Consider the following 25380-nt stretch of genomic DNA (forward strand, 5'->3'; position numbering starts at 1 on the left):
GGGATGTCAGGTGAGCAGCCCTTGGGATGACAAGAGGAAGTGAAGGAAACCTCCAAATATTGGTAAAACGTATGGAAGGCCATTGACAAGAACACAGATGGTCTGCCACCTGAACCAAGGGAGGGACCTTCCAAGCAATGAGATAAATAGCTTCTTTCAAATATATAGATTATTTTTACAACCTAATGGGTCTAACAATCTCTGAGTTTTTAAATTTGCATTTCTTTTATTACTAGGTATTCAGAACAGTTTTGGGCATGGCTGTTGGTATTTCTTGTTATTTTTTTTAACTATTTGCTCATATCCTCTAAGCACTTAGCTATTGGAGAATGTCTCTCAGACATATATTTGTGTCAATCACTAGATATGTAGATATTAGACTTACCTGAGATATTTGATGCCAAAATTTCTGGTGATGTTTTTGATAGACTGACATTTAAGCCTGATTTCAGAAGCTTTCCAAGAAATCACAACTACCTAAATAATGAGAAAAATGCAATCCCAGGTTTCATCCAAGTCAATACTTTATTCCAATAAATATTCATAATTATATAAAACCACAAACATATTAATCAAATTCAAATGTAATAAATCCATTTAATGACACTCCTCCCCATCCCCTATCTACCGAAAATTTTTGGATTTTTTAAAGTGATTGCAGTAAAACCTCTCTAGGAATGTGTTTGTAGGGCAAAATCCTACAATCCATGTCATTCACCCACAGATGCATCTTGGGTCTGTTAACAATACTGGGGGTGGCTAGGTGGCACAGTGAGTAGAGCACTGGCCCTGGAGGTCAGAAAGACCTGAGTTCAAATTCAGCCTCAGACACTTAACATTTACTAGCCATGTGACCTTGGGCAAGTAACTTAACCCCAATTACCCTGCCTTTTCCCCTCCAAAAAGCAAAAAAAAAAAAAGTAGTCTTAAAGTGATTTTGTCATTTCTATCTCTCTTCTTTCCACTACTTCTTTTCTCACAGCTTTCCTTCTTTCTGGGAAGAATGGAATGGCCCTCATTAACAAATGTGCACAACTAAAGTTAGTGCATTTTACTCTTTGGAGAACATCTTATTACCATACAAAGGGTTTTAGAGCTAGAAAAAAACCTTAGAGTGATCAGAGTTAAATACTCCCATTTTTTACAAGAACACTAAGGTTGAGAGAAATTAAGTGAATCGGGCAAGATCATGGAGCTAATTTGTGGTAAAAGTTATAACTGGAAACAAAGTCTCCTGACTCCTAATGCAGGGTTCTTCCTATTATACCATATGTTCTCATCATTATCAGAAATATATATTGAATCAGAAATCAGATCCTATTGGGCGGCTAGGTGGCGCAGTGAATAGAACACCGGCCCTGGAGTCAGGAGGACCTGGGTTTGGATCCGGCCTCAGACACTTAACACAAAAAAACTAGCCGTGTGACCTTGAGCAAGTCACTTAACCCCAATTGCCCTCCCCCCCAAAAAAGGAAAAAAGAAATCAGATCCTATCACCATTTGCTCCAAGCTGAACAGAAGTATCTCTACAATTATCTGTATAGGTTAAAGAAATTTTTCAAGGTGAGAAGTAGATTCTTCCATGAGGCTTTATCAACTTATACCAAGTACAGTTGGTTATTTCCCAGCTCTATCAGTAGTTTCTTGAATTCTGGTCATTTATTCCACTTTTCAATCACTCTCGTAGGTGACTTTTGCTAGTAAGAAACTTTTTAAACATTTATGCCTTCCTTGCATTCTCTGAATGTAGGGGGTTGCTTTATAATAGAGTCACTTTACTAGTCATACCTGACTGCCCATACCTGACTGCCTTTTGTTGTCAAAGTCTCTAGGCTGACATGACACAGCAGAATTTTCCATTTGCTGTAATCAGAGCTCTAAGTGCCAAACCCTAAAATGTGTTTGAAAATATGTTAATGATCTACGCTGTTCTGCCTCCTTAAAGTCAGTTGTTGTTACAGGGAATCAATAACCAATCCATCTTTTACTCTGTTAGTCATTCTTTTCCTTATCTAGAGTGAGGGGTTTCACAGGGGAGTTGCCAGTAATAACCAGAGAGGAACTGAATGGTATGTTATTTGACTGGCTGGAGACTCCTGTGGGAGATTTCCTCAAAATTTTTCTAGATGTCTCTATTACGGAATTCCTCATCGTTTCATTCATTTCAATCATTTCAAAGTTGACTTCGTTCCATTCTTCTTCAGCACCATCTTCTCCATAATCATCCTCATCATTAAACCTAGAGGTGAAGAGTAACACTTTCTGGTCTTCACTCTTTCTACTTTCATGAATCTTGCTTTTAAGAGGTATAGTGGCCAGTTTGTACATGATAGGAAACAAAACTCCTGTCATAACAGCTGACACCAGCAAAACATACAGAATCCCAGGAACATGTGGGTATTTTCCTTGAAGAGATCCAACCACCACAGGAATGACCATCTGTCCCAGGGCAGAACCAATTACAAATAAAGAGGTAGCTTTTCCTGTAATGGTCATGTATTGTTCAATCCAGGAAACGCCACTAGGAAATGCAGTAGCCACTGAAGCTCCATACACTGCAGTTGCCACCCAAATACAAATGTGGTTTTTATTAAAGATCACTAGAAGCAGGGAGGAAATCAAGCTGCCCACATTATTTAACACAATCATGGTTCCAGGTCGCAGACATGCAGCAAAACAGATCGCCATGCCCCTGCAAGCAGCAAATGCCCCCCAGAAGGCAGAGTTCAAGCCTGCTGCTTGGCTTTCACTCATGCCAGCATGGAGTGATGCAAAAGAGAAAATATAAGAGCCATATGTGATCTCTGCTCCTATGTAGAAAAAGAAGAATATAAAAAGGAGACCAAGAAGGATATTCTGGTATTTTGCGGTTCGAATTCTCTGAGTAGCTACTTTTGCTTTTTCTTGATTTGGAATTTTCTTGATTTGGAATTTTCTTGATTTGAAAATCAGAACAATAAAGAAGGAAAATATCACCAAAGCATAAGTTCCTATAAAAACATAAGTCCATAGGAAATTCTTATTGGCAGGTACTCCAAATATGACTTCTAAGTCAGCAGCAGGTGGCAGGGTGAGCTCAGAGTGGTTTGACAAGTCAGCTAAAGTGTGGTTTTCAGAGGGCACAGCACTGCCCAAGGCCAATTTGGCCAGTATGGGAGACAAAAAGGCCCCCATTGCAAAAGTGAAATGCAAGGCCTGCAGATATGGGGCTGCTTCATCTCTCCACATATGCAGGATGAGGAAATTGCCACCTATAAATTATAAAAAGAAACATTTTTGTGTTAAAAATTCCGTATGCCACAATACCTTAAAAGTCCATGTATTAATTATCTTCAGAAGAGATCTAGGTGTCAGAAATAGTACATAAGAAAAATAAATTTGCTAGGCCAAGAGGAAGCCCAGTATAGAAGCCAGAAAGCCAGTTGGGGAATCAGGAAGATCTGGGTTCAAGTTCTGTCTCTGATACATACAGCCATGTGGTCCTGTGCTATTTTCTGAGTCTCTTAAGTTGAAGAAAAGTCACTAATATGCAGTTCTAGAAGGCATTTACTCATTTGGGGTTCATTATGTCAGTGAAATCACAAGTTAAGATCCACCTCCTGCCCCCTGTTACTTCCCAAAAAGGTAAGTAACTAAATGACAGTAACCTACTTTCAAACTCAGGGAACTATGATAGTTATAGAGCACTTTTGTTTCATTTAAGGTTTAGAAATGAATTCCACAGACATGGTGAACATTGATTGCCATTTTCTTCAGTGAAACTATCTAATTATAAAATGCATGCTCTCTAAAGAATCAAGATGGCTGGGGCGGCCAGGTAGCACAGCGAGTAAGAGGACCGGCTCCAGTGTTGAGAAGACCTGGAGATCGAATCCCAGGCTCAGACACTTAGCACCCACCCAGAAACACCTGGCCGTGTAACCTTGAGCAAGTTACTTAACCCCAATTGCTCAGGGGCGGCCAGGTGGCTCAGCGAGTAAGAGCACCGGCTCCAGTGTTGGGATGACCTGGAGATCGAATCCCGGGCTCAGACATAACTGGCCTTGTAACCTTGAGCAAGTTACTTAACCCCGATTGCTTAAAAAAAAAAAAGAATCAAGATGGCCAAGTGACCCAAAGGACAACAGAGAGACAGAGGGGGTTTAACTGTTCCGAAGCACAAAACTAGCAACTAGTATATTAGAAGGGGCATAAAAGATATCATCAAGTACATGCACGATCAGAAAAAAATGTGGGTGGGTCATGGAGTGAGACAAAAGGGAAGCAGATGGGAGAGCCTCTGGTGCTGTGCTGATGACAGCCCATCAAACAGTGCAGCCATTCAGAGGCTAAAGCCCAAGAAGAAGGCCTACTGCACAATGGGTAGAATCTCTGTGGAAGACTTACGGAAGGACAAGAACTGCAAAGGATGAAAAGGTCCTGGAGCTGGAAATATCCACCCAAGGGGCTCACATAACAAGAGAAGTGAGAGAACAAACTGTGCCTCAAAGTAAAACATGCTGTTCGGTTTTACACCATCAGATAACATTAAAGTTACTAAAATTCTCTGTAAGACATAGCTCTGGACACCTATTTGAGGAAAGGTTATTTATGCACATACCAGGTGCAGCATGAGGTTTGTTTTGTTTTGTTTTGTTTTTAAAATTTTTTATCTTTATTAATTTGTTTGTTTACTTTTAGTATACAAGATTCAGTTCCACAATCCCTTGAGTTTCAAATTTTCTCCCCTTTCCTCTCCTCCCCCCGCTCCATGGTGGCATGCAATCAATCACAAGATCTGCAAATACTTCCACATTAGACATTAGTCAGGTTATAAAGAAGGATTGTAATGGATGGAATGGACAATGGGAAAGAGGAAACAAAACCAAACAAGAGAAAGAAAGAGAACAGGTAATTTGCTTCAATCTGCATTCAAACTCTGTTCTTTCTAGTTCTCTCTCTGAATGTAGGCATCTTTTCCATCGTGAGTCTTTTGAAGTTGTCTTATAACCTTGAATTGCTAAGAAGAGTCCAGTCTATCAAAGTTGGTCATCACACATATGTTGTGTCTGTAATTGTGTGCAGATTTCTCCTGGTTCTGCTCTTCTCACTCAGCATCAATTTGTATAAGCCTCTCCAGGTAAATATGAAGTCCATCTGCTCCTCATTTCTTATAGTATTCCATTACATTCATATACCACAACTTGTTTAACCATTCACTAATTGATGGGCATCCCCTTAATTTCCAATTCTTTGCCACCACAAAAAGAGCTGCTATAAATATTTTGTACATATGAATCTTCCTCCCACTTCTATGATCTCTTTGGGATACAACCCTAGAAGTGGTATTGCTGGGTCAAAGGGTATGAAATTATTTATAGCCCTTTGGGCATAGTTCCAGATTGCTCTCCAGAATGGCGGAATCAGTTCAACAACTGCAACAATGCATTAATGTTCCAATTTTTCCACTTCTTCTTCAGCATTTGTCATTTTCCTGTTTTGTCATCTTAGCCAATTTAACTGGTGAGATGCAATACCTCAGAGTTGTTTTGATGTGCATTTCTCTAATCACTAGAGATTTAGAGCATTTTTTCATATGCTTATAGATAACTTTAATTTCCTGCTCTGAAAACTGCCTGTTCATATCCTTTAACCATTTATCAACTGGGGAATAGTTTTGTGTTAAGTGTCAGAGGCCAGATTTGAACTCAGGTCCTCCTGACTCCAGGGCAGGTGCTCTATTCACTGTACCACATAGCTGCCCCATGACTTGTATTCTTGTAGATTTGACTCAAATCTCTGTATATTTTAGAAATAAGGCCTTTCTCAGAGACACTGGTTGTAAAAATTCTTTCCTAATTTTCCACTTCCCTCTTAATCTTGGTTACATTGGCTTTGTTTGTACAGAAGCTTTTCAATTTAATGTAATAAAAATTATCCATTTTGCATTTTATAATTCTATCTAATTCTTGTTTGGTTATAAAATCTTCCCCTCTGCATAAATGTGACAGGCAAATTATTCCTTGTTTTCCCAGTTTGCTTACAGTATCAGCCTTTATACCTAGATCTTGTACCCATTTAGACTTAATTTTGGTATCAGTGTTAGATAATGGTCTATGCCCAGATTCTTCCATACTATATTCCAGTTTTCCCAGCAGTTTTTGTCAAATAGTGAATTCTTATCCCCAAAACTGGGGTCTTTGGGTTTATCAAACAGTAGATTACTATAATCATTGGCTGCTGAGTCTCGTGTACACAATCTATTCCATTGATCCACTCCTCTATTCCTCAGACAGTACCAAGTAGTTTTGGTGACTGCTGCTTTATAATACCAATTAAAATCTGGTATGGCTAGGCCACCTTCCCTAGCATTTCTTTTCATTAGTTCCCTTGATATTCTGGACCTTTTGTTTTTCCAAATGAATTTTGTTACTATTTTTTCTAGCTCTATAAAGTAATTTTTTGGTAGATTGATTGGTATGGCACTAAATATGTAATTTAATTTAGGAGAAATTGTCATTTTTGTTATATTAGCTCCACCCAGCCACAAGCAATTGACGTTTTTCTAATTAGTTAGATCTGACTTTAGTTGTGTAAAAAGTGTTTTATAGTTGTGTTCATATAGGTCCTGGGTTTATTTTGGCAGGTAGATTCCCAAATATTTTATAATGTCTACAGTAACTTTAAATGGAATTTCTCTTTCTATCTCTTGCTATTGGATATAGTTAGAAATATATAGGAATGCTGAGTATTTATGTGGGTTTATTTTATATCCTGCAACTTTGCCAAATTTATTTATTGTCTCAAGTATTTTTTTATTTGATTCTCTAGGATTCTCCAAGTATATCATCATATCATTTGCAAAGAGTGATAGCTTAGTCTCTTCTTTGCCTAATTTGATTCCTTTGATTTATTTTTCTTCTCTAATTGCTACTGCTAACATTTCTAGTACCAGATTGAATAAGCGGGGTGATAGTGGACACCCTTGTTTCACCCCTGATCTTATTGGAAATGCTTCTAGCTTATCCCCATTACATATAATACTTGTTGATGGCTTTAAATATATGCTACCTATTATTTTAAGGAAAACTTTATTTATTCCTATACTTTCTAGTGTTTTTAATAGGAATGGATATTATATTTTATCAAATGCCTTTTCTGCATCTATTGAGATAATCTTATGGTTTCTGTTAGTTTTATTGTTGATATGATCAATTATACTGATTGTTTTCTTAACATTAAACCATCCTTGCATTCCTGGAATAAATCCTACCTGATCAAAGTGTATTATTCTTGTGATAAGTTGCTGTAGTCTTTTTACTAATATTTTATTTCAGCATGAGGTTTTCAGGTCATGAGGATCTGCAGAATCCTGCTAAGCCCATCTGGGACCTCTAAGGACCCCCTAACACCTTTAACTACATGATGGCCAAGTGATACAAACAGGCACACAGTCTCTAACTTTACAGATGTGCAGACAAACAACCAATGGATAAAAGCCACCAAACTGGGCTAAAGCCTCATGTCATTATCTCACACATCCTCAGCCACTACAGTAAAGCAGGAGGGAGAGAGAAACAAAAGGGGCTACAGTGTGGATGGTGGGAAAAACTGTTTTACATCTACATGTGTGCACATACGTAATACTAAAGAGGTTTCTAAGGCAGTGAAAAGCTAAAGGACCTGCCCAGGGTCACACAGCCAGCACGTGTCATCAGTTCAGGTCTTTCTGACTCCAAGAATGACTACCTGAAGGGCTGCCATATGGGAAAAAATTAGACTTTGGTCACTCAAAGATTGTAAATTGCACAACAGTTGTCAATCAGCCTTAAGAGGAGTTTCCTCACTGGTGAATCTTTATGCTGATGAAATCCTAAATCCAGCCTGCCCTTCTCCTAAATATGTTTGTGTGTGGGCATACATATATGTATGTATAGTATGCATTTATATACAAAATTAAATGGCAAAAGTTTTAGTGGGTATCAGAGGTCAGCTAATTAGGGAAGGATTTGGGGAAGAACATAGGAATCCTGGAGGAAAGGAAAAAACAGAAAAAAGTGATAGGCAGGGCAAGGAACAGGTTTAGATTTAGCTCTAATTACCTCTGCATTAATTTCAATACAAGTATTCAATACACCTTGAACATAAAAGGCAAATTAATTGGTAATTAGGAAATATTTGCTGAATTTAATCTACTTAGACTCTAGGTCCAAATTTGGTTTAAGTTTTAAATAATCAATCCATACCATAACAATTAGGATTTACTACCTAAATGAAAGTTGTCATTCTGTTATGTGAACTACTGTCAAAGAAAAAATCTTCCCTCTCTGGGGGATCCTAACCACCAACACCTATTGCTTATGAAGCAGGTACTCACAAATCACAGCAGAAGGTTCCCATTCCCAACCTCACACCTGACAATGATTATTGTTATTTTTCCCCCTAGGTAAATAAGAAGAATACCTTTCCCAGGAATAAGTGCCATGTGGGAGAGTAACCTAGTTGAGAATTAGAAGAAAACAGAGTCTGCTCTCCCATTTTCTAAAAGAAGATATCTTCTCATCCCTCCCTCCTCTCCTCCACCTAGAAATAATGGCAGAAAATTCACTCACCTGTGATTACAATTCCAGGAAAGATTCCAAACACTGCCATTATAACAACCAATAATATTGCTTGTTTGCAAAAGGGGACAATGTAGAAACCAATAGATGTCCCCAGCATTGACAGTCCTGAAAGAAAGGTAAAAATTACATACAAACACATATTCATAGGTCATCACTTCCTTAAAAACAATCGCAACTAAACTACCTAAAAATTAGGTCAGAGTAAACTGGCCTGTATTGAAGATGAAGAATTCTAGTTATTCTTCAACATAAAGTCAGCCAGGGGAAGTCAGGAAATCTGGCTTAGAGAAATAAAATTCCACAATTAGAGAAATAAGTAAATTTCATTCTCAACAGACCATTTATAAAATTCTTTGCCTTTGAGCTGAAGCCTCTGGGGTGACTGCTGGGTATACATTAAAATAATAATTACTGACATGCTGGGAAGGACAAGTCAGGGGCACTAATAAACAAAGCAAGATGAAGAATGAAACTCCTCTTGGTTTTTACCTCATGGGACTCCACAGAAATCCCAGACAGCTATTTCATAGGTTTTCCTTTATCTAGGACACTGACCTCAGTTAAGTTTATGAAATAGTGAATGAGTGTTATCAGTTTCCCCAAAATTTGAGCCACATAACTATCAACAGAAACACAAGTTTCTTGTTATAAACTTATACTGAACATATCTGGTGAACCCACAGGATCACAGATTTAGAGCTAGAAGAGACCTTCCTTAGAGGTCCTCTAGTCCAGAGGTGTCAAACTCACTGGGAAATGCTGTACAAAATAAATAAAAATGTAACATAGATGATGGCAATTTGTGACTTCCTAAATCAATGTGCAGCCAGCAGCAACTCTTTTCTATTTGTTTGATACTACTAATCTAGTACAATCCTGCCTCCATTTTACAGATGAGAAAACTGAGGTGTAGAGAGATTACTTGATGAAGATCCTCATGTAAGCAAGCAGCAGCGCCAGGATTCAAATCCAGGCCCTCCAGCTTCAAAACTAACATTCTTTCCAATACTCCAACTACACTGTCAAAAAATCACAGGAGCATCTACTCCAAAGGTTCTTAACCTCTTTTGTGCCATAGGCTCCAATGGCAGTCTGATGAAGCCTACTGAGCCATTCTCAGAATACTGTTTTTAAATACATGAAATACATGGGATTACAAAGGAAACCAAACAAGTTCGTGGACTCCAAGTTAAAATATCCTTCAAGTCTCTCTTTGAATAGCCTCCAGGACTACTGACTGCTACAACAGTCAATTACTTTTAGGTAGCCCTAATTGCTACCAAGTTTTTACATACACTGAACCAAAACCTGCACCACGAATCCACCTGTTACTCTTAGTTCTGCTTTCAGGGACTGATCACAAGGACTTCCCTGGTAACAGCCCTTCAGATTCTCCGAAGGTAGCTGTCATATCAGGCACTCTCCAAGGCCTTTCTTCTCCAGGATAAACCTCTTTAGTTACTTTCATGTGGCCTCAGACAGCCTTGGTTCCAGTCCCTCTGTCCATCCTAATAGTCTTCCTCCAGATGAGCTCTCATTTGTCAACAACTGTCATCTAAGGTAAATAGGTAGGCATAGGGGTGTGTGTGTGTGTGTGTGTGTGTGTGTGTGTGTGTGTGTGTTGAAAAATACCTCAATGTGAGCATCTGAGTGTTCACAATTTTCAGTCTAGGGAGACACATTTTCTAAACCATATTAATAAAATGGAAGGCAACTCCAGGACAGCTTGACCAGGATGACAAGGGGAATTAAAAGTGCAGCATGAAGACCATTGAAAGAATTGGGGTTGCTTAGCCTAGAGGAGAAAAGATTTCATAGTGGTTGGAGCAGTGGACTTAAAAGTCAAGAAAATTAAGAGTCTGAATCATGCCTTCATACTTAATATCTGTGTGACCCATCTCTAAAATGGGGATAATACCAGCAACTACCTTACAAGGTTGGTGTGAGGATTCAAATGAAATATGTAAAGCATTTAATAAATATGAATTATTATTATTAGCCAAATATGGGAAGAGCTGTCAAACCTATTCTTCTTGGCCCCAAAGAGCAAAACTGGACCAGTGAGAGAAATTATGGGGAGCAAAATTTCCCTTTAGCATAAGGAAGAACTTTCTAACACTTGGAAATGTCCAAAACTGAAAGGGACTGCATTGTTATGTAGTAAGTTTGGCATTCCTGGAAAACTTTAAGCAGAATATAAGTGACTACACATCAGAAATGTCATAGACTGAATGTACATTTTGAGTAATAGTTGGACTAAACGATGTCTGAGGTTACTTCTGATTCCAAGATCTGATAATATTAACATTCTTAACCCTTGACCCATAATTCAGCAGATGGGGTTATTTTCATTAAAATAGCACTTCTTAATCTTCATGGGCTATAAAATACAAAATCATCCAAACATGTATACTTTTATTATTCATAATCATACCACTTGTGCCAGAGCTTTATAGTAATGTTTTATAATAGGAGGGGAAATTTTAGTATTTGTTTTTAATCCATTCAATCCTTTTTTCATTAAACCCTGTATCGTTTACTTTTTTTCTAGAAAATCAATCAAATGTACGAAAGAAAAAAACAATAAATTCTTCCACCCCTAAAAAGAATTACTGTTAAGGTCACAAGAACTAGACTTTATGATAGCACTGGAGAGTTTAGCGTTGCAGGATCTGAGCTTCATGATACCTAAAAAGGTCACATAGATCAGCCTCTCTGTGGAATGTACAATGTACAATGAGGAAACTAAGTTCCAAAAAGTTTAAGTGACCTACTCAGGGTCACCCAAGCGACCAAGGATAAACTTGGGCATGAAAGCACCATTGCAGAATGAACAATAGGAGATAGTCTACTGATCTCTTAAAGGTATCACTTCCATGTCCTTCAGCCAGTCCAGAAAATAGTCATCTCTGTGGGAAAATTTTGACTTTCAAAATTAATTTTGGTAAAAAAAATTTTTAATAGGATTTTCATTGACTTTAAAATGCTTTCATCAGTTAGGAAGAAAAAATGGTCTCATCCTCAACAAAAGGAATTTCTATTTTGTTTTAACTTTCAAATTCAATACATAGTACACCTCATGACTTTATTGTAGATTTATCAGAACTAAAATTTCCCATAAAATCCAAGTTATGTATCATTTAACAAGTTAAAAAGGCTTCACCACAGATTTCAAAGGTAAGAAAGAAAGGTCTGATATAAAAACTATGAAAAATTCCTTCAGTATTCCATGCAATATTTGGAAGAGAAGTCAGCAAACACCCGTTAATCTTTCATCACAGCTAGATGCTTCAGCCCCCAAATACAAACTATTGCTGACCCAGTCCTTTCATCACAGAGTCAGAAGGGGCATCCAAGAACTTCTTTAGATCTAAAGCAATCCCACCATAATGACTTTGACCCAGGATGGGATGGATGTTTGCCCTGAAGAACACTTGTGGAGAACAAAATAGCTGTCTCTTGATTCTTCAATGACTAGAAACAAATTAAAACTGGCTCTGCTTGTTCCCAAAAGGCAGAGCTAGGAATAACTTTCTAACAACCAGAGCTGTCCAGAAACATAACAGACTGCATTAGCATGTGTTTGTAGGCTAACACTAGAGATCTTCAAGTGGAAGCTGAATAGGAATTTTCTGGGGACACTGCAGAACCAAATCACATTCAGGTATGACTTGCACAAAGGATGACCTCTGAGATCCCTTTTGATTCTAAGAATCTGTATAGTCCTGGTTTAAAAGACTTTGGATTGCATATAGTACCCGGGGTAAAAGTGGGTTTCTGGGTAGACCTAAGGATCATGTACACTTCCGAGAGGTGACCCATCTCCTCACAGCAACCCTAGAAGAAAATTAACTTCCCATCTTGCTAGCAGGGAAATTCACCTTGCTGAACTCTCTTACCATGTTGGAATCACACAAGCTACTAACTAACTGCTAAATAAAATATATGAACACAAATGCCTTAATATTATACATATATATATATACATAGATAGCTATCAATTCCTAGGTTAATATTAATTTTCATATTTTTTCATTGGATCTGTTTTTTCACTGGTATAGGGAATTCCAGATAAGAAAACTACCTCTACCAATAGAGTTCAACATCGGCTCTCTAATTTACACTCTTAGAGAGCTGCCTGGGGTACTAAGAGTTTAAACGTTCAGGGTCACACAGCCTGTTATGTGTCAGAGGCAGGGCTTGAACCAAGGGTGTGTTGACTGAGGCGAGCTGTCTTCAGAGGCATTAATACAAATATCTTAACTACTAAAAAGTCACAAGATTACTGGTCTGAGGTACTCTACTTACCCAAAATTAAATTATGATTCATGCGGTCAAAGAGACATCCACCAATCACAGAACCAGTTAGACTTCCACATGCACGGCCCATAAAAATGTAAGAAATATCACTGATGTTGCGGTTCACATTTGCAGCCAAGTCTTGAAATGTAGGTCCTACTATAGCAAGACACAGACCCTATGGTTTAAAAAAAAAAACATAAAACTTTACAATCATTAAATTATACATAGACCTGTGTGGTCTGGACAATAGTCTGTTTTTTTGTTTGGAGGGCAATTGGGGTTAAGTGACTTGCCCAAAGTCACACGGCTAGTAAGTGTGTCAAGTGTTTGAGGCTGCGTTTGAACTCAGGTCCTCCTGACTCCAGGGCCGGTGCTCTATTCACTGCGCCACCTAGCTGCCCCAACAATAGTCATTTTTTAACCACTTGACTTTTTCTATGTGAACTTTTGGGATGACCTCTTTGGAGCTTTCATTTCGGAGGTTCTACAATGTTCCTATTATCCAAACCATGATGTACAGATGAATGATGCCCATTGAGCTGTTCTATCAGAATATATATCTGAATCAATAAAAAAGCATTTACTATGTTCAAAGCACCATGTAAAGTGCTAGGGATACGAAGAGAAATGTAAGATAATCTTTGCTCTTAAGAAACTCACATTCTAATGTTGTAAACAACACATACAGGTTTCAACTACAAGTTAGATAGGCCCAGTACTCCTTAGGGGGTGAATGGCAAAGCAAATGATCTTCTTTAAATGTCATTTTTTTCAAAATTTATTTTTATTCTGAACTTAATAAACGCCAAATAAAACGAACATTTCCATATCCATAGAACCAAAAAAGTACCACACTTAAAACTGAAAAATTCCGATTATAAAGTTTCCTTTTCTTTCTAAGTGCATAAGTCCACTTTTAATTTCAAAGGTATCTTGCTTATGTGGTTCTTTATGGCCTTCCTTCCGTTCTCTGATTTTTATTTTTTTATTTATTGTTTTTGGAGGGGGAGGGCAGGGCAATTGGGGTTAAGTGACTTGCCCAAGGTCACATGGCTAGTAAGTGTTAAGTGTCTCAGTCCAGATTTGAACTCAGGTCCTCCTGACTCCAGGGCCGGTGCTCTATTCACTGTGCCACCTAGCCACCCCTGTTCTCCAAATTTTTAAAAAAGACACCTCAATACTTCTTTATTTATCTTTTTTCCTCCCCTTTCCCTAACCCCCCCTCCACCTACCATCACCACTCCTTCACCCTTAAAAAAAAAGGTTACAAAGGCTTTGCAACAAATGTGCAGTCAACAAAACTAATTCACACACTGCCTGTATCCAAAAATGTATGTGTCATTCTGTATCCTGAGTCTATCAACTCTGTCAAGAGAAGTATAGCAGGCTTCCTCCTCTGTCTTCTGGAATCATGGTAGTAATTGCATAAATCAGAGTTCTCAAGTTTTTCAAAGGTTTTTTTTTAGAATATTGTTACTGCATATATTGTTCTTCTGGCTCTCCTCATTTCACTCTGTATCAGTTCATCAAAGTCTTCCCAGGTTTCTCTGAAACAGTCCTTTTCATTATTTATGTCATAATAATACCCTATTACATTCACATACCATAATTTATTTAGCTATTCCCCAGCAGATGATCAATTCTTTACAGTTCTTTGCTACTGCAAAGAGAGCTGGCACATTTTTAGAAATGAGTCTTTTTCTTCCAGCTTTCAGGCCTACTAGCAGTATAGTAGGGTCAAAGGGCATGTATAATTTAATGTCTTTTGTAGTTATAATTACAAATTGCTTTACAGAATAGCTAGACCAATTGACAGCTCTGTCAACCATTAATGTTACTTCCACTGATAACACCCTATCTATTTCTAATGTTGATAATGCAGAGGACACTGGAGGAGAAAACTTTCTTTCCCACATCTTTAATACTTGTGGCTGCTGAAAAATGTGTTTATAGCAACTGCTTTTCAATGGAAGTTGATTGGAAGCTGTTGTTGAAGGTGGTGAGGACGGCAGGCTCCTTCTTCTAATGGTTGCTCATCTTGATGTAAAGCATATGCTACCTCCTATCTCTCCATGAGAATGCTTGGCTGACTGAGTTAGGTTGGCCAGCCTGCCCCATAGATGGCAAATAATCAACAAGTGGTGATGATGGTGAGGATGATGGCCCTTTTTCCTGTAAGGGTTGAGCCCCTTGATAATGGTTGTGATGGCTGGACTGGAAACAGGGCTGGTGGTCTGCTAAGGCTATATTATTCCCAGGGATACTGAGCTTAAAGTCCTAACCTATCGGTAGGGTGACCAAGGAGAGATGTATCCCCTAGTTGTATGGTGAAAGACTTAGAAAATTCTGTAAGACTTAGAACGGTTTTATAGCCCTTTGGGCAAGTTTCAAATTGCTCTCTAGAACAGTTGGATTCATTCCTAATGCCACCAGCAGTGCATTTGTGTCCCAATTTTTCCACATCTCCTTTAATATTAGTCACTTTCCTTTTCTGTCATATTAGCCAATCTGTTCAGTGTGAGTTGATACTTCAGATGTGTTTTAATTTACATTTCTCTAATCAATGCATAGCACTTTCAAGGGCACCAAGTTTCTCCCCAAAACAAGTATCTTCTTAACACCAATATTCTTCCAGGGAGGCTACATAGCTGTGAATCTACCTGGAGAAGCTTATACAAACTGATGCTGAGTGAGAAGAGCAGAACCATGAGAAATCTGCACACAATTACAGACACAACATATGTGTGACGACCAGCTTTGATAGACTGGACTCTTCTCAGCAATGCAGGGCTATAAGTAAACTCCAAAAGACTCACGATGGAGAGAGATGTCTACATCCAGAGAAAGAACTGAGTTTGAATCCAGATTGAAGCAAATTACCTGCTGTCTTTCTTTTTCTTGTCTAGTTTTGTTTCCTTTTTCCCATTGTTCATTCTATCCATTACAATCCTTCTTTATAACCTGACTAATGTCTACTGTGAAACTATTTGCAGATCCTATACCTGATTGTATGCCACCATGGGGTGAGGAAGGGAGGGAGGGGGAGAAAATTTGAAACTCAAAGAACTGGGGAACTGAATCTTGTAAACTAAAAGTAAACAAACAAATTAATAAAGACCAAAAAAATGAAAAAATGAAAAAAAGAACTATTAGAGCACATGGATATGGGGCACATGTTGTTGTTGATGATATTTGTCTTTCCTTTCCAAAGAGAACCAGTGACATCAGAAGTGATTTCTCGACTCAATTGGTGGTAAGTAAGGTGCTGCACAAAGTCATCAGGCTCACTCTCCCTTCCTAAGTCATCAAAATCCAGTAGCATGATGAAAGTCAAGAAAACTGATGATGGCCAGGAAGTGGTGGATGACCTTAGTGTCTTCAATGTCTGATCAAGCTCTAAGCTCTCCACAGTGCCTGCTGGATCACATATAGAATAAAAATATATGAATGGATTATAATCTGTACTGTTGGGAGAACTATCTTTAAGGATAAGATCACAAATCCATACTTGAACAGTAGCTTTTATTTTTCTACTGTATAAGTGAAAAAAGTGGCCTTGTACAGAAATTTGCTGATTTGTCTCATCAGAAAGTTATAGCGGCTGCACTAGAATTATAAGATCTACAAGTTCCTGAACTGCCAGTCTTGTTTTTGTTATACCATGCCCTGATGCTTTTCTGGTTTTGATGGGCTGCAAAGTTTGAAAAACAGCTCCTTGAAAAAGTAAATGTACCTTGGTCTTTGGCTAGTACATTTCAATTTTCAGTTAGAGAATCTTAAAACAATATTCAAGGTTAACAGTTTAATAATAATAATACAAAAACTAAAACTTTAATTATTTTAAAAGCATATGCAATTATCATATAATCTTAAATTTTAAAAATTTAAATCATTGAGAAAAGTATTTTAAAAGTTCTGTAGTTTTGGGGCAGCTAGGTGGCACAGTGAATAGAACACCAGCCCTGGAGTCAGGAGGACCTTAGTTCAAATCCAGCCTCAGACACTTGACACAAAACCTAGCCGTGTGACCTTGGGCAAGTCACTTAACCCCAACTGCCCTCCAAAAAGGCAAAAAAAAAAAAGAAGTTCTGGTTGCAACCTGTGATTTCACCTATGTAGGACATGTACAAGCAAGCAAGAAATTCTAACGTAGTTTTAAAGAGTTGCCTGGGCGCTTTGCAGACACCGCCACCGGGAGTCCTTGTCTTGTTTCAGTCCACCAGATGCAGATTCCCGCTGCCTCTTCCTCTGCCAACTTGCCCAGCCCAGGCATCTGTGGCCATGGCCAGCCCCAACATTTACTTCGACAATGCCACTGATAACGAGCCCCTGGGCCAGATTACTTTTGAGCTCTTTGCAGATGAGGTTCCAAAGACAGCAGAAAACTTCCGTGCTCTGAGCACTACAAAGAAGGGATTTGGTTAGAAGGGATCCTGCTTTCACAGAATCATTCCTGGGTTCGTGTGCCAGGGTGCTGACTTCACACGCCATAATGGCACTGGTGGCAAGTCCATCTATGGGGAGAGATTTGCTGATGAGAACTTCATCCTGAAGCATACTGTTCCTGGCATCTTGGCCATGGCAAATGCTGGACCCAACACAAATGGCTCCCAGTTTTTCATCTGTACTAAGACTGATTGGTTGGATGGCAAGCATGTTGTCTTTGGCCAAGTGAAAAAAGACATGAACATTGTGGAATCCATGGAGCGTTTTGGTTCTCAAGATGGCAAGACCAGCAAAAAGATCACTACCACTGACTGTGGACAGCTCTCATAAGTTTTTTTTTTTTATTTTGTTTTGTTTTTTGTCTTAACCATCAAACCATTCCTCTGTAGCTGGAGAGAGCACCCTCAAACCCCATCTGCTCTTATACCCTGTAATCCTTGTGCTCTCCCTTTCTGCAATTCTCTTTGGATTTCCCTTCCTTTTTCCTTCCACAAGTCTGGCTAGACAACAGAGTTAAGTTTATGATTATGAAATAAAAACTAAACTACAAAAAAAAAAAGAGTTGCCTGGGACACTAAGAGGTTAAGTGACTTGCACCATGATCATTTGGCTAACATTATCAGAGATTTCCAAAACCAGGCCCCTATATCCTATACTAGTTGTTTTCAAAGTATGAACAGTCTGTCTAACAGCTCAGTGTTAGACCATTAGGAACCATTTTTCAAAAAGTTCATCTTCACTATCACTTATATTTCAGGATATTGTAATTTAGAAAGACTGTAGATGTTCTGTCATAGAAATGTGAATCTGAATACCCAACAAAAATGCTATAATAATTAAATGTCAACCAGAGCCTAGTAGACATAGCCTAACAGCAATAGACTTAGTTTTCTCTGTTTACTTCTGCATATTTTTTTTAAAAATGTAACCTTCCACTAGGCCAACACTCTGTGCTTGTGTATTCTTTTTTTCTAGAATGTCCTAAGGTAGTACATTTAATGTATAAATATGTGTGCTTTCACAGATTAACTCCATTTGACCTCAAGTAGGTTTGCTGTGTCCTTACTAGCTACCTTTGGTTCTCCTCACAATAACTTCTATTGTTTTATTATCATTCAATAATTCATTTTGAAATTCTTAAGTTTTCTTTGTGCCTATGCAAAAATAGAAGTACCTTTTGTTGCATTTTTCAATAAATTTTTTTTAAAGATTTTGGAGTTTTCCTAAATATTATCTAAAACCATTGTTATTTCAGAATTTAGTATCTTATCCTAAAATAAAGTAAAAATTGTAAAATATTTTCTTTTATTTAAGAAAGACATCTCCGGGTGGCTAGGTGGCACAGTAAATAGAGCACCAGCCCTGGAGTCAGGAGGACCTGAGTTCAAATCCAGCCTCAGACACTTAACACAAAAATGAGTTGTGTGACCTTGGGCAAGTCACTTAACCCCAATTGCCCTCCAAAAAGCAAAAAAAAAAAAAAGACATCTGATTTCATACCTAACTATAGGACTTCTCTGATCTTCCCATATTCCCTCAAGGCAGATAAGTTACCCCAATCACTCTCACTTTTCAGATTCCTTTTTTTTGTACTGTCTTCCCAAACTAGATATTAAGTTGCTTGAGAGCCAGGATCATCATTCTTTTTTCATGTTTGTAGCCCCAGGACTTAGCACAGGGTCTGACACATATTCACTAACTATTGACTGTATCTGTGATTTTCTTCATATTGCTGTTAAGTCGTTTCAGTCATGTCCAACTCTTTATGACCCATTTGGGGGCTTCTTGGAAAAGATAATGGAATGGTTTGCCATTTTCTTCTCCAGCTCATTTTACAGATGAGGAAACTGTGGCAAACAGGGCTAAGTGACTTGCCCAGGGTCACACAGCTAGTAAGTGTCTAAGGCCAGATTTCAGCTCATGAAGTTAAGTCTTCCTGATTCCAAGCCCAGTGCTCTATCGACTGCCCCAATTTCTTCATGTACTTCAACCACAACAACATATTAAATGAAGAAACAGACATGAAAGTACAGCTTCTATTAAGTCAGATATTTAACAGATCTACTAAAATGTTTTTTAAGGCTACTCTTCAAACTAATTTTTGTGTTTTAGAATTTTTTTTAATAAAAAATGTTATGTTAATATGTGATGGATTTATTATTGGTATTTTTAAATGATTAACAAAATTTTTAATGTATTTACTTATTAATTTCCTATACAGTGAGTATCAAAGAATATAACCCATGCAAACAAAAGCTTCTGGGGGTTAATTTTTTTTTTCAATCATCTTGATATCTTTTAATCAACTATGACTGTGAAGATGTGGTCTTGCTGTAGAAAGTTGTGAAAGCTTGTTTGTTCCTCATTCTTATATTCTGGAGAATATCCTTGATAAATGTATAGTTTCTCAAAAATATTTTACCCTATGAATTTTCTCACCTTACAATGAGAAAGCATGTAAAATGGTAGTTATGTATGATTTCATGATCATGGTTGGGGTGGGGATAGTAATACTATCTATGATTTTCCCTAATCATTCAAATAGCTTACCCTCACTGTATTAATTGGGTAGCTCCCTGACTTTTCTCCAATTCCTTAAGTCACTGTCCCTATACCCAAAGACTTAGTCTTTTGATAAACATTTAACTTTTTAAACATTTTCTTTAATATAAAAGAAATCATACATACATCAAATACATACTGTACAAGGGGGTTGAGGGAATTATCTGGAACTCAGAGATAAAGGGAGCACGGAGATAATGGTTGACAAGACATGCTTTCTTCTTCAGAGCTGATTATCTCAATTTTGTGGGGAAGCAAGATGAATGAATGAGTCCACCTCTAGGCTATTAAGGGAGGAGACAGAATGAAGCAGCCAAGTCCAGGAGGAGAGGGAATTAGTCTAGTGCTCAACCAAGGGACAATGCTGGTTCTCTTTGTTATGACCCTGATCCCAGGTCCCTTCGGTGATCTTCAGAGGGTGTCCAGTTCCCAGAACAGCTGCTTCTTTCCGTTCTCCCACATTCTCACTCAGCACTGTGGACCGTTTACTCTGCCGAGGCATCAGGGGACCAGGGGAGTTATCGTCCTGCAGGGTGGTGAGGGGTGATCTTCCTAGGACCTTGCCAGCAGATTTCCTTCTAGGGGACCTAGAACCTAAGAAACAAGGTATCTCAGAACCTCTCAAGAACTTGTCAGGGTCCTGGCTGGTCATTCGAAGTGCTGGAGGCTGTTCTGTTACTTCTGTAGTGTTTGCCTGTTTGTGGGAAACCCCAGTTTGGCTCAGGGAGGCTGGTAGTTTCTAGCGTTCAAGGGATAGTGGAGTATCCAGAGACAAGACCTGCTCAGGCTGCGATGAAAACTTCACAGGTAGGGCCAGCTCAGTGGAATGCTCTGGCTTAGAAGTTTCAGCCCCAAAGTCCTTACTAAGCTGCTTTACCAACTGGTTTGGAGGGTCTACTGTGCTGATCTTCGTTGGGACAATGCCAAATGTGGGAGACCGGGGATCTGAACCCTGAGGTCGCTCCATATCCTAGGTCTCCACCACTTCCTGCTGCTGTGCCCCGAGGGAGGGACTCAATTGTGGCGAACTCTCCACCTGAATGGGAGTACTGAAAATACCTGCGCTGGAAGAACGAGGGTCTGTTACGTACGCCAGGTGCTTGTTGCATGGCCGGAGTCGTCCAGACACTCTTGGCCGAGCCCATTTTCACGGCTCGGCGGGCCAGCTGCCCACGAGGAAGAGTGGATGGGAGGACTTTTTGGAGTCAAGCTTTTCTTGCGGATCTGTTAGCCTGGGGGTTAATTTTTAAGAATGCAAATGGGTTCTTTGACCAAAAGGTTTAAGAATTGCTATGCTACATTATACTGTATCTAATCAAGTATCATCTTATGAAGAAACCAAAACTATCTGTAGTGAGAATGAAAAAATGCTCTAAATCACTATAGAGAACTGCAAATTAAAACAACTCTTAAGTACCATCTCACACCTATCACATTGCCTAATATAACAAAAAAGAAAAATGATAAATGTTGGAAAAGATGTGGGAAAATTGGGACACCTATAGTTGGAGTTGGGAACTGATACAACCATCCTGGAAAACAATTTGGAACTATGCCCAAAGGGCAATCAAATTGTGCATATCCTTTGATCCAGAAATGCCACTACTAAGTCTGTATCCCAAAGAGATCATAAAAAAGAGAAAAGGACCCACATATGCAAAAATATTTATAGCAGCTCCTTTTGTAATGGCAAAGAATTGCAAACTGAGGGGATGCCCATCAATTGGCGGAATGGCTGAACAAGTTGTAGTATATGAATGTAATGGAATATTATTGTGGTATAAGAAATGATGAGCAAGCAGATTTTAGAAAAATCTGAAATGACTTACATGAACTGATGCTGAGTAAAGGTAAGCAAAACCAGGAGAACACTGTACACAGCAATATTGTATGATCGTCATCTAGGATTAACTTAGCTCTTAGCAATACAATGATCCAAGACAATTCCAAAAGACTCATAGAAAATGCTATCCACATCCAGAGAAAGAACTTATGAGGGGCAGCCAGGTGGAGCAGTGAGTAAGAGCGTTAAGCCCCGGCGTTGGTAGACCCAGGATCGGTTCTGGCCTCAGATACTTGGCACTCACACAAAATAACTGGCTATGTAACCTTGAACAAGTTACTTAACCCCAACTGCTTAAAAAAAAAACTTATGGAGTCTGAAAGCAGATGAAGCACACTATTTTCATTTTCTTTGGTTTTTTTCCCATGACTTTTTTCTTTTCTTCTGTTTCTTCTTTCACAACATGATTAAAGTGGAAATGTGTTTTATATGACTACACATGTATAATTTATACCTTGCTGTCTTGGGGAGGGAAGGAGAAAAATTTGGAACTGAAAACCATGAAAAAAAATGAATGTTGAAAATTGTCTTTACGTGTAATTGGAAAAAATAAAGTACTATTTACATTAAAAAAGAAAAAAAAATTTAAAGCAAAGTATCATCTGTACAAATATCTGTTTTAGTACAAACACTGCTGTATTCCTAAAAGGAAATAAAATAATTTTGAAGACAGTGTGATGCCAGAAAAATGACATTAAATTTGGACTCAGGGGACCTTGGATAGCAGCCTGGTTCTCTTACTTAATACTTCTGAGATCCTGGGCAAGTCATGGATCCTTCCTCATCTGTAAAATGAATAATCTGGATCAGGCCTTGTATCAGCAAGCACCCCAGGGTGGCTGCCAACACAGGTTCTTGGATCTGCTTTGATAAAGGAAAGCAACTCAAAATGGGTTAACAAGCTTACTTTAATCAGTCAAATATGTATCCTTTACCTAGTTCAGGGGGAAAGGGTCAGCACCCAGAACTTCAGAGTATACAGACAGAATTATCAAAACAGAGAAACAGATCAAGTAGACAGGTTTCCAAACTGTCCAACCATTACATCCATACCAAATCAACATCTGGGTTTTTCAAAGCTGGGGGCTCTCAACAATGGCTTCCCAGAGTCTCATCTGATCAAATCACAGAACACTTCTCAAAGTGAGCCCCCAAACAAAGCCTCAAATCAGGGTTTATATAGCCTGCTCGTGGCTCAGAGAATGTAACAACCTTCTGGATGCACTGGCCAATCAAAAAGTATCTACTGAAAAACAAGCCACCCACCCCAGGCTCCAGATGTACTTTAGCCTAGGGGCAGGGAAGATCTTAAAAATTTACATTCCCATTACAAGCCTCTAAGGTCCTTTTCTAATCAATGACCCTATTGCCATCTACTGAATGAAATCCTGTACAATATGTACCAAACTAAGAAATAATGTTCTGAATTGCCCAAAAGACTATTTTCTAACTAGAAAAGACACCCAGAGTAAGCCTTTTTAAATCTTGCCTCAATAGGCAAAGATATCAATCAGGTTACACATAGTTGCTCTAGATAATACTTTGGGAAGGGTAACTAGTAAGCTAAAAAAAAAAAACACTTAATCAGCATTAAACATCTATAAAAATAGTCACTTTAGTGAAAAAAAAACATCTAGAAAGTTTTAAATAAATGTTATCCCTAAAGGAAAAGTTTTAGCAAAATCCTGAGGAACAGGAATTTTCTAAAGGAAATTCAGCAATTCAGACCCTTTTAAAAAATCGTAGGGATCTGAAAAGGGATCAGATAACAATACTTACAGATTTAGGTCTGGAAGAGCCTTAGGTTATCTAATCCAACTTCTTCATTTCACAGATGAGGAAGGAAAACACAGTAAGTAAACAACAAAGCTGGTATTTGAATCCAAGCCCAGGTCTCCTAGCACTGGAATACACTGCTCACCAAGCCTCTAACCCTTAGCAGCCTTATCATTAATCTAATAATACACACCTTGCCTGAGTTAAAGGTCATTTTGATGGAATCCTAATAAAGCAGCCTCAGCCCCAATATTCAAACTTCATTATAGGTCTGACTCTGGTGAACAGCAGGCCCACTGCACCTACCTTGCCCCCTCCCCTCCATGTCCTAACTTCTTCACATATGCCTCACTGGTCACTGGAACAACATGTGTGTCCCTGAACTCTTAGTTCCCACAGAAACAGCAGGTGTGTCCATATGATGGGAACCTAGCTACTGACTCTACCTGGTCACTGCCACCCCCTTTCCCACAGAAACAGGTGTATTATTGTATTCAATCATAATCACATCATCCATCTAGCCCTACACAGAGCCACAATAGCCTGTTGGAGGGCAGAATGACCAGAATGTGTAACCACCAAACCATAGATGGGACCCCTCCTCCATTACCTAATCTCTTAACAAACTCCTCCTGCCTTTTTAATATTCATGATATTCTTCTAATCTATGTAAATTTCTGTTGTGTAATTACATCTTTACCCTATAAAAATCCATCTTGCTCTCTCTAAAGTTGTTGGTTCCTCAATGACAAGATACTGATAGGGCTGGAAGAGTCCCCAGAGGCCATCTGGTCCAACTCCCTTATTGCAGACGAGGGCACACGGAAATAAATGACCCTAGAGGAGCCTTGTGTGGCTGATGGTGGTGGACAGGCATTTCTGCTTATTCTTGGGGCTGCAGTCGGGTGAAATACACTAATGACAGTGGAGGCACCCCGGGCTGGGGCCCCCACCAAACACTCCAACCCACAACTAGGTGTCTGGGGAGCCCAGAAAGTAAGGGGCCACGTGCGGGCAGCCGAGCTCCCCGCAGGAGGCCCACAGGGTTAAGTGTCAGGTAAGCCGCTCGGGCAAACACATTTCCAGTCCCGCAGGGGCACTCCACAAGAAGCACACTGGCAGGGCTTGGGGGACAGGAGCCCGGAGCTCTAGAGGGCAGGTCCATTTCAGGGCTCCTCATTTTGTTTGCTTAAGGTAGGTGCAAAACCCGAGAAATTGAAAGTGCACTCTGGAGTAGGAAGTAGGTGGAGCAGGAGGAAATATCCCGGAGGGTCAACAGGAATTGGGAGGAGGGGGTGAGACAAGAGGTAAGAAAGCCAGGGGTGGCTAGACGGTGCAGTGGAGAAAGTACCAGGGGCCGGGAAGACCTAGTTCAAATTCGACCTCGGACACTTACTAGCTGAATTACCCTGATCGAGTCACCCTTTCCCCAGCTGTCAAATGGGGATAACAAGTGAGCCTGCCTCCCAGGGCTGCAGTGAGGACCGAAAGGGATAACATTAGTTTGTCATCTTTAAAGCGCCACGGGAGCAGCAGTCATCTCAAGGACGCGGGCGCACGAAGGTCCCCCCGAATGCCCGTTTCAAGTTCTCCCGCCCGGCCCCCTGCTCTCACCAGCCCCAGGAAGGCTGCGTACACCACTATGGAGGTGAACCAGCGCAGCGCGTTACCGGGCGCGCATCTCCCGCCGCCGCCGCCGGCGTCGCCGCGGACCACGTACACCTCGTCGTCCGTCCCCAGCGGCTCCCCAGCCTCGGAGGGCCCCGCGGGAAGGAGCCGTTGTCCGGCCGGAGCCGGGGCCCCGCCGCGCTGCAGCTCCAGCTCCTCCAGCTCTGCTGTGCCCGAGAA

General features: G+C 39.5%; 1 protein-coding gene and 2 pseudogenes across 1 annotated transcript; 1 reads left to right on the forward strand and 2 right to left on the reverse strand.

Annotated features, from left to right (window-relative positions):
* Positions 1–506: 506 nt before the first annotated feature.
* LOC138153278 (sodium-dependent glucose transporter 1B-like) lies at positions 507–25285 on the reverse strand. Its single transcript, XM_069077391.1, has 4 exons — positions 25147–25285; positions 12912–13080; positions 8592–8708; positions 507–3251 (listed from the first exon to the last, which is right to left on the reverse strand). The coding sequence occupies exons 2-4, from the start codon at positions 12991–12993 to the stop codon at positions 1993–1995; spliced, it is 1458 nt and encodes a 485-aa protein (XP_068933492.1). The 5' UTR covers positions 12994–13080; positions 25147–25285; the 3' UTR covers positions 507–1992.
* LOC138153276 (peptidyl-prolyl cis-trans isomerase A pseudogene) lies at positions 17158–17910 on the forward strand (annotated as a pseudogene).
* LOC138153277 (cell division cycle-associated protein 3 pseudogene) lies at positions 20060–21058 on the reverse strand (annotated as a pseudogene).
* Positions 25286–25380: the final 95 nt, after the last annotated feature.

Source organism: Petaurus breviceps, unplaced genomic scaffold (genome assembly GCF_028583685.1).
Source record: "Petaurus breviceps papuanus isolate PSGF00001 unplaced genomic scaffold, PetGlider_PUasm1.0 90977, whole genome shotgun sequence".
Classification (NCBI taxonomy): Eukaryota; Metazoa; Chordata; class Mammalia; order Diprotodontia; family Petauridae; genus Petaurus; species Petaurus breviceps.

Bases quoted from the DNA above. Each gene is read 5' to 3' on its own strand.
- LOC138153278 (XM_069077391.1), bottom strand. From the start codon at position 12,993: ATGGGCCGTGCATGTGGAAGTCTAACTGGTTCTGTGATTGGTGGATGT. The intron at 8,709-12,911 runs GTAAGTAGAGTA...CCTTTCTTTCAG, and splicing joins GAATCATAATTTAATTTTGG to GACTGTCAATGCTGGGGACA. The intron at 3,252-8,591 runs GTGAGTGAATTT...TATAATTTATAG, and splicing joins TCCTGGAATTGTAATCACAG to GTGGCAATTTCCTCATCCTG.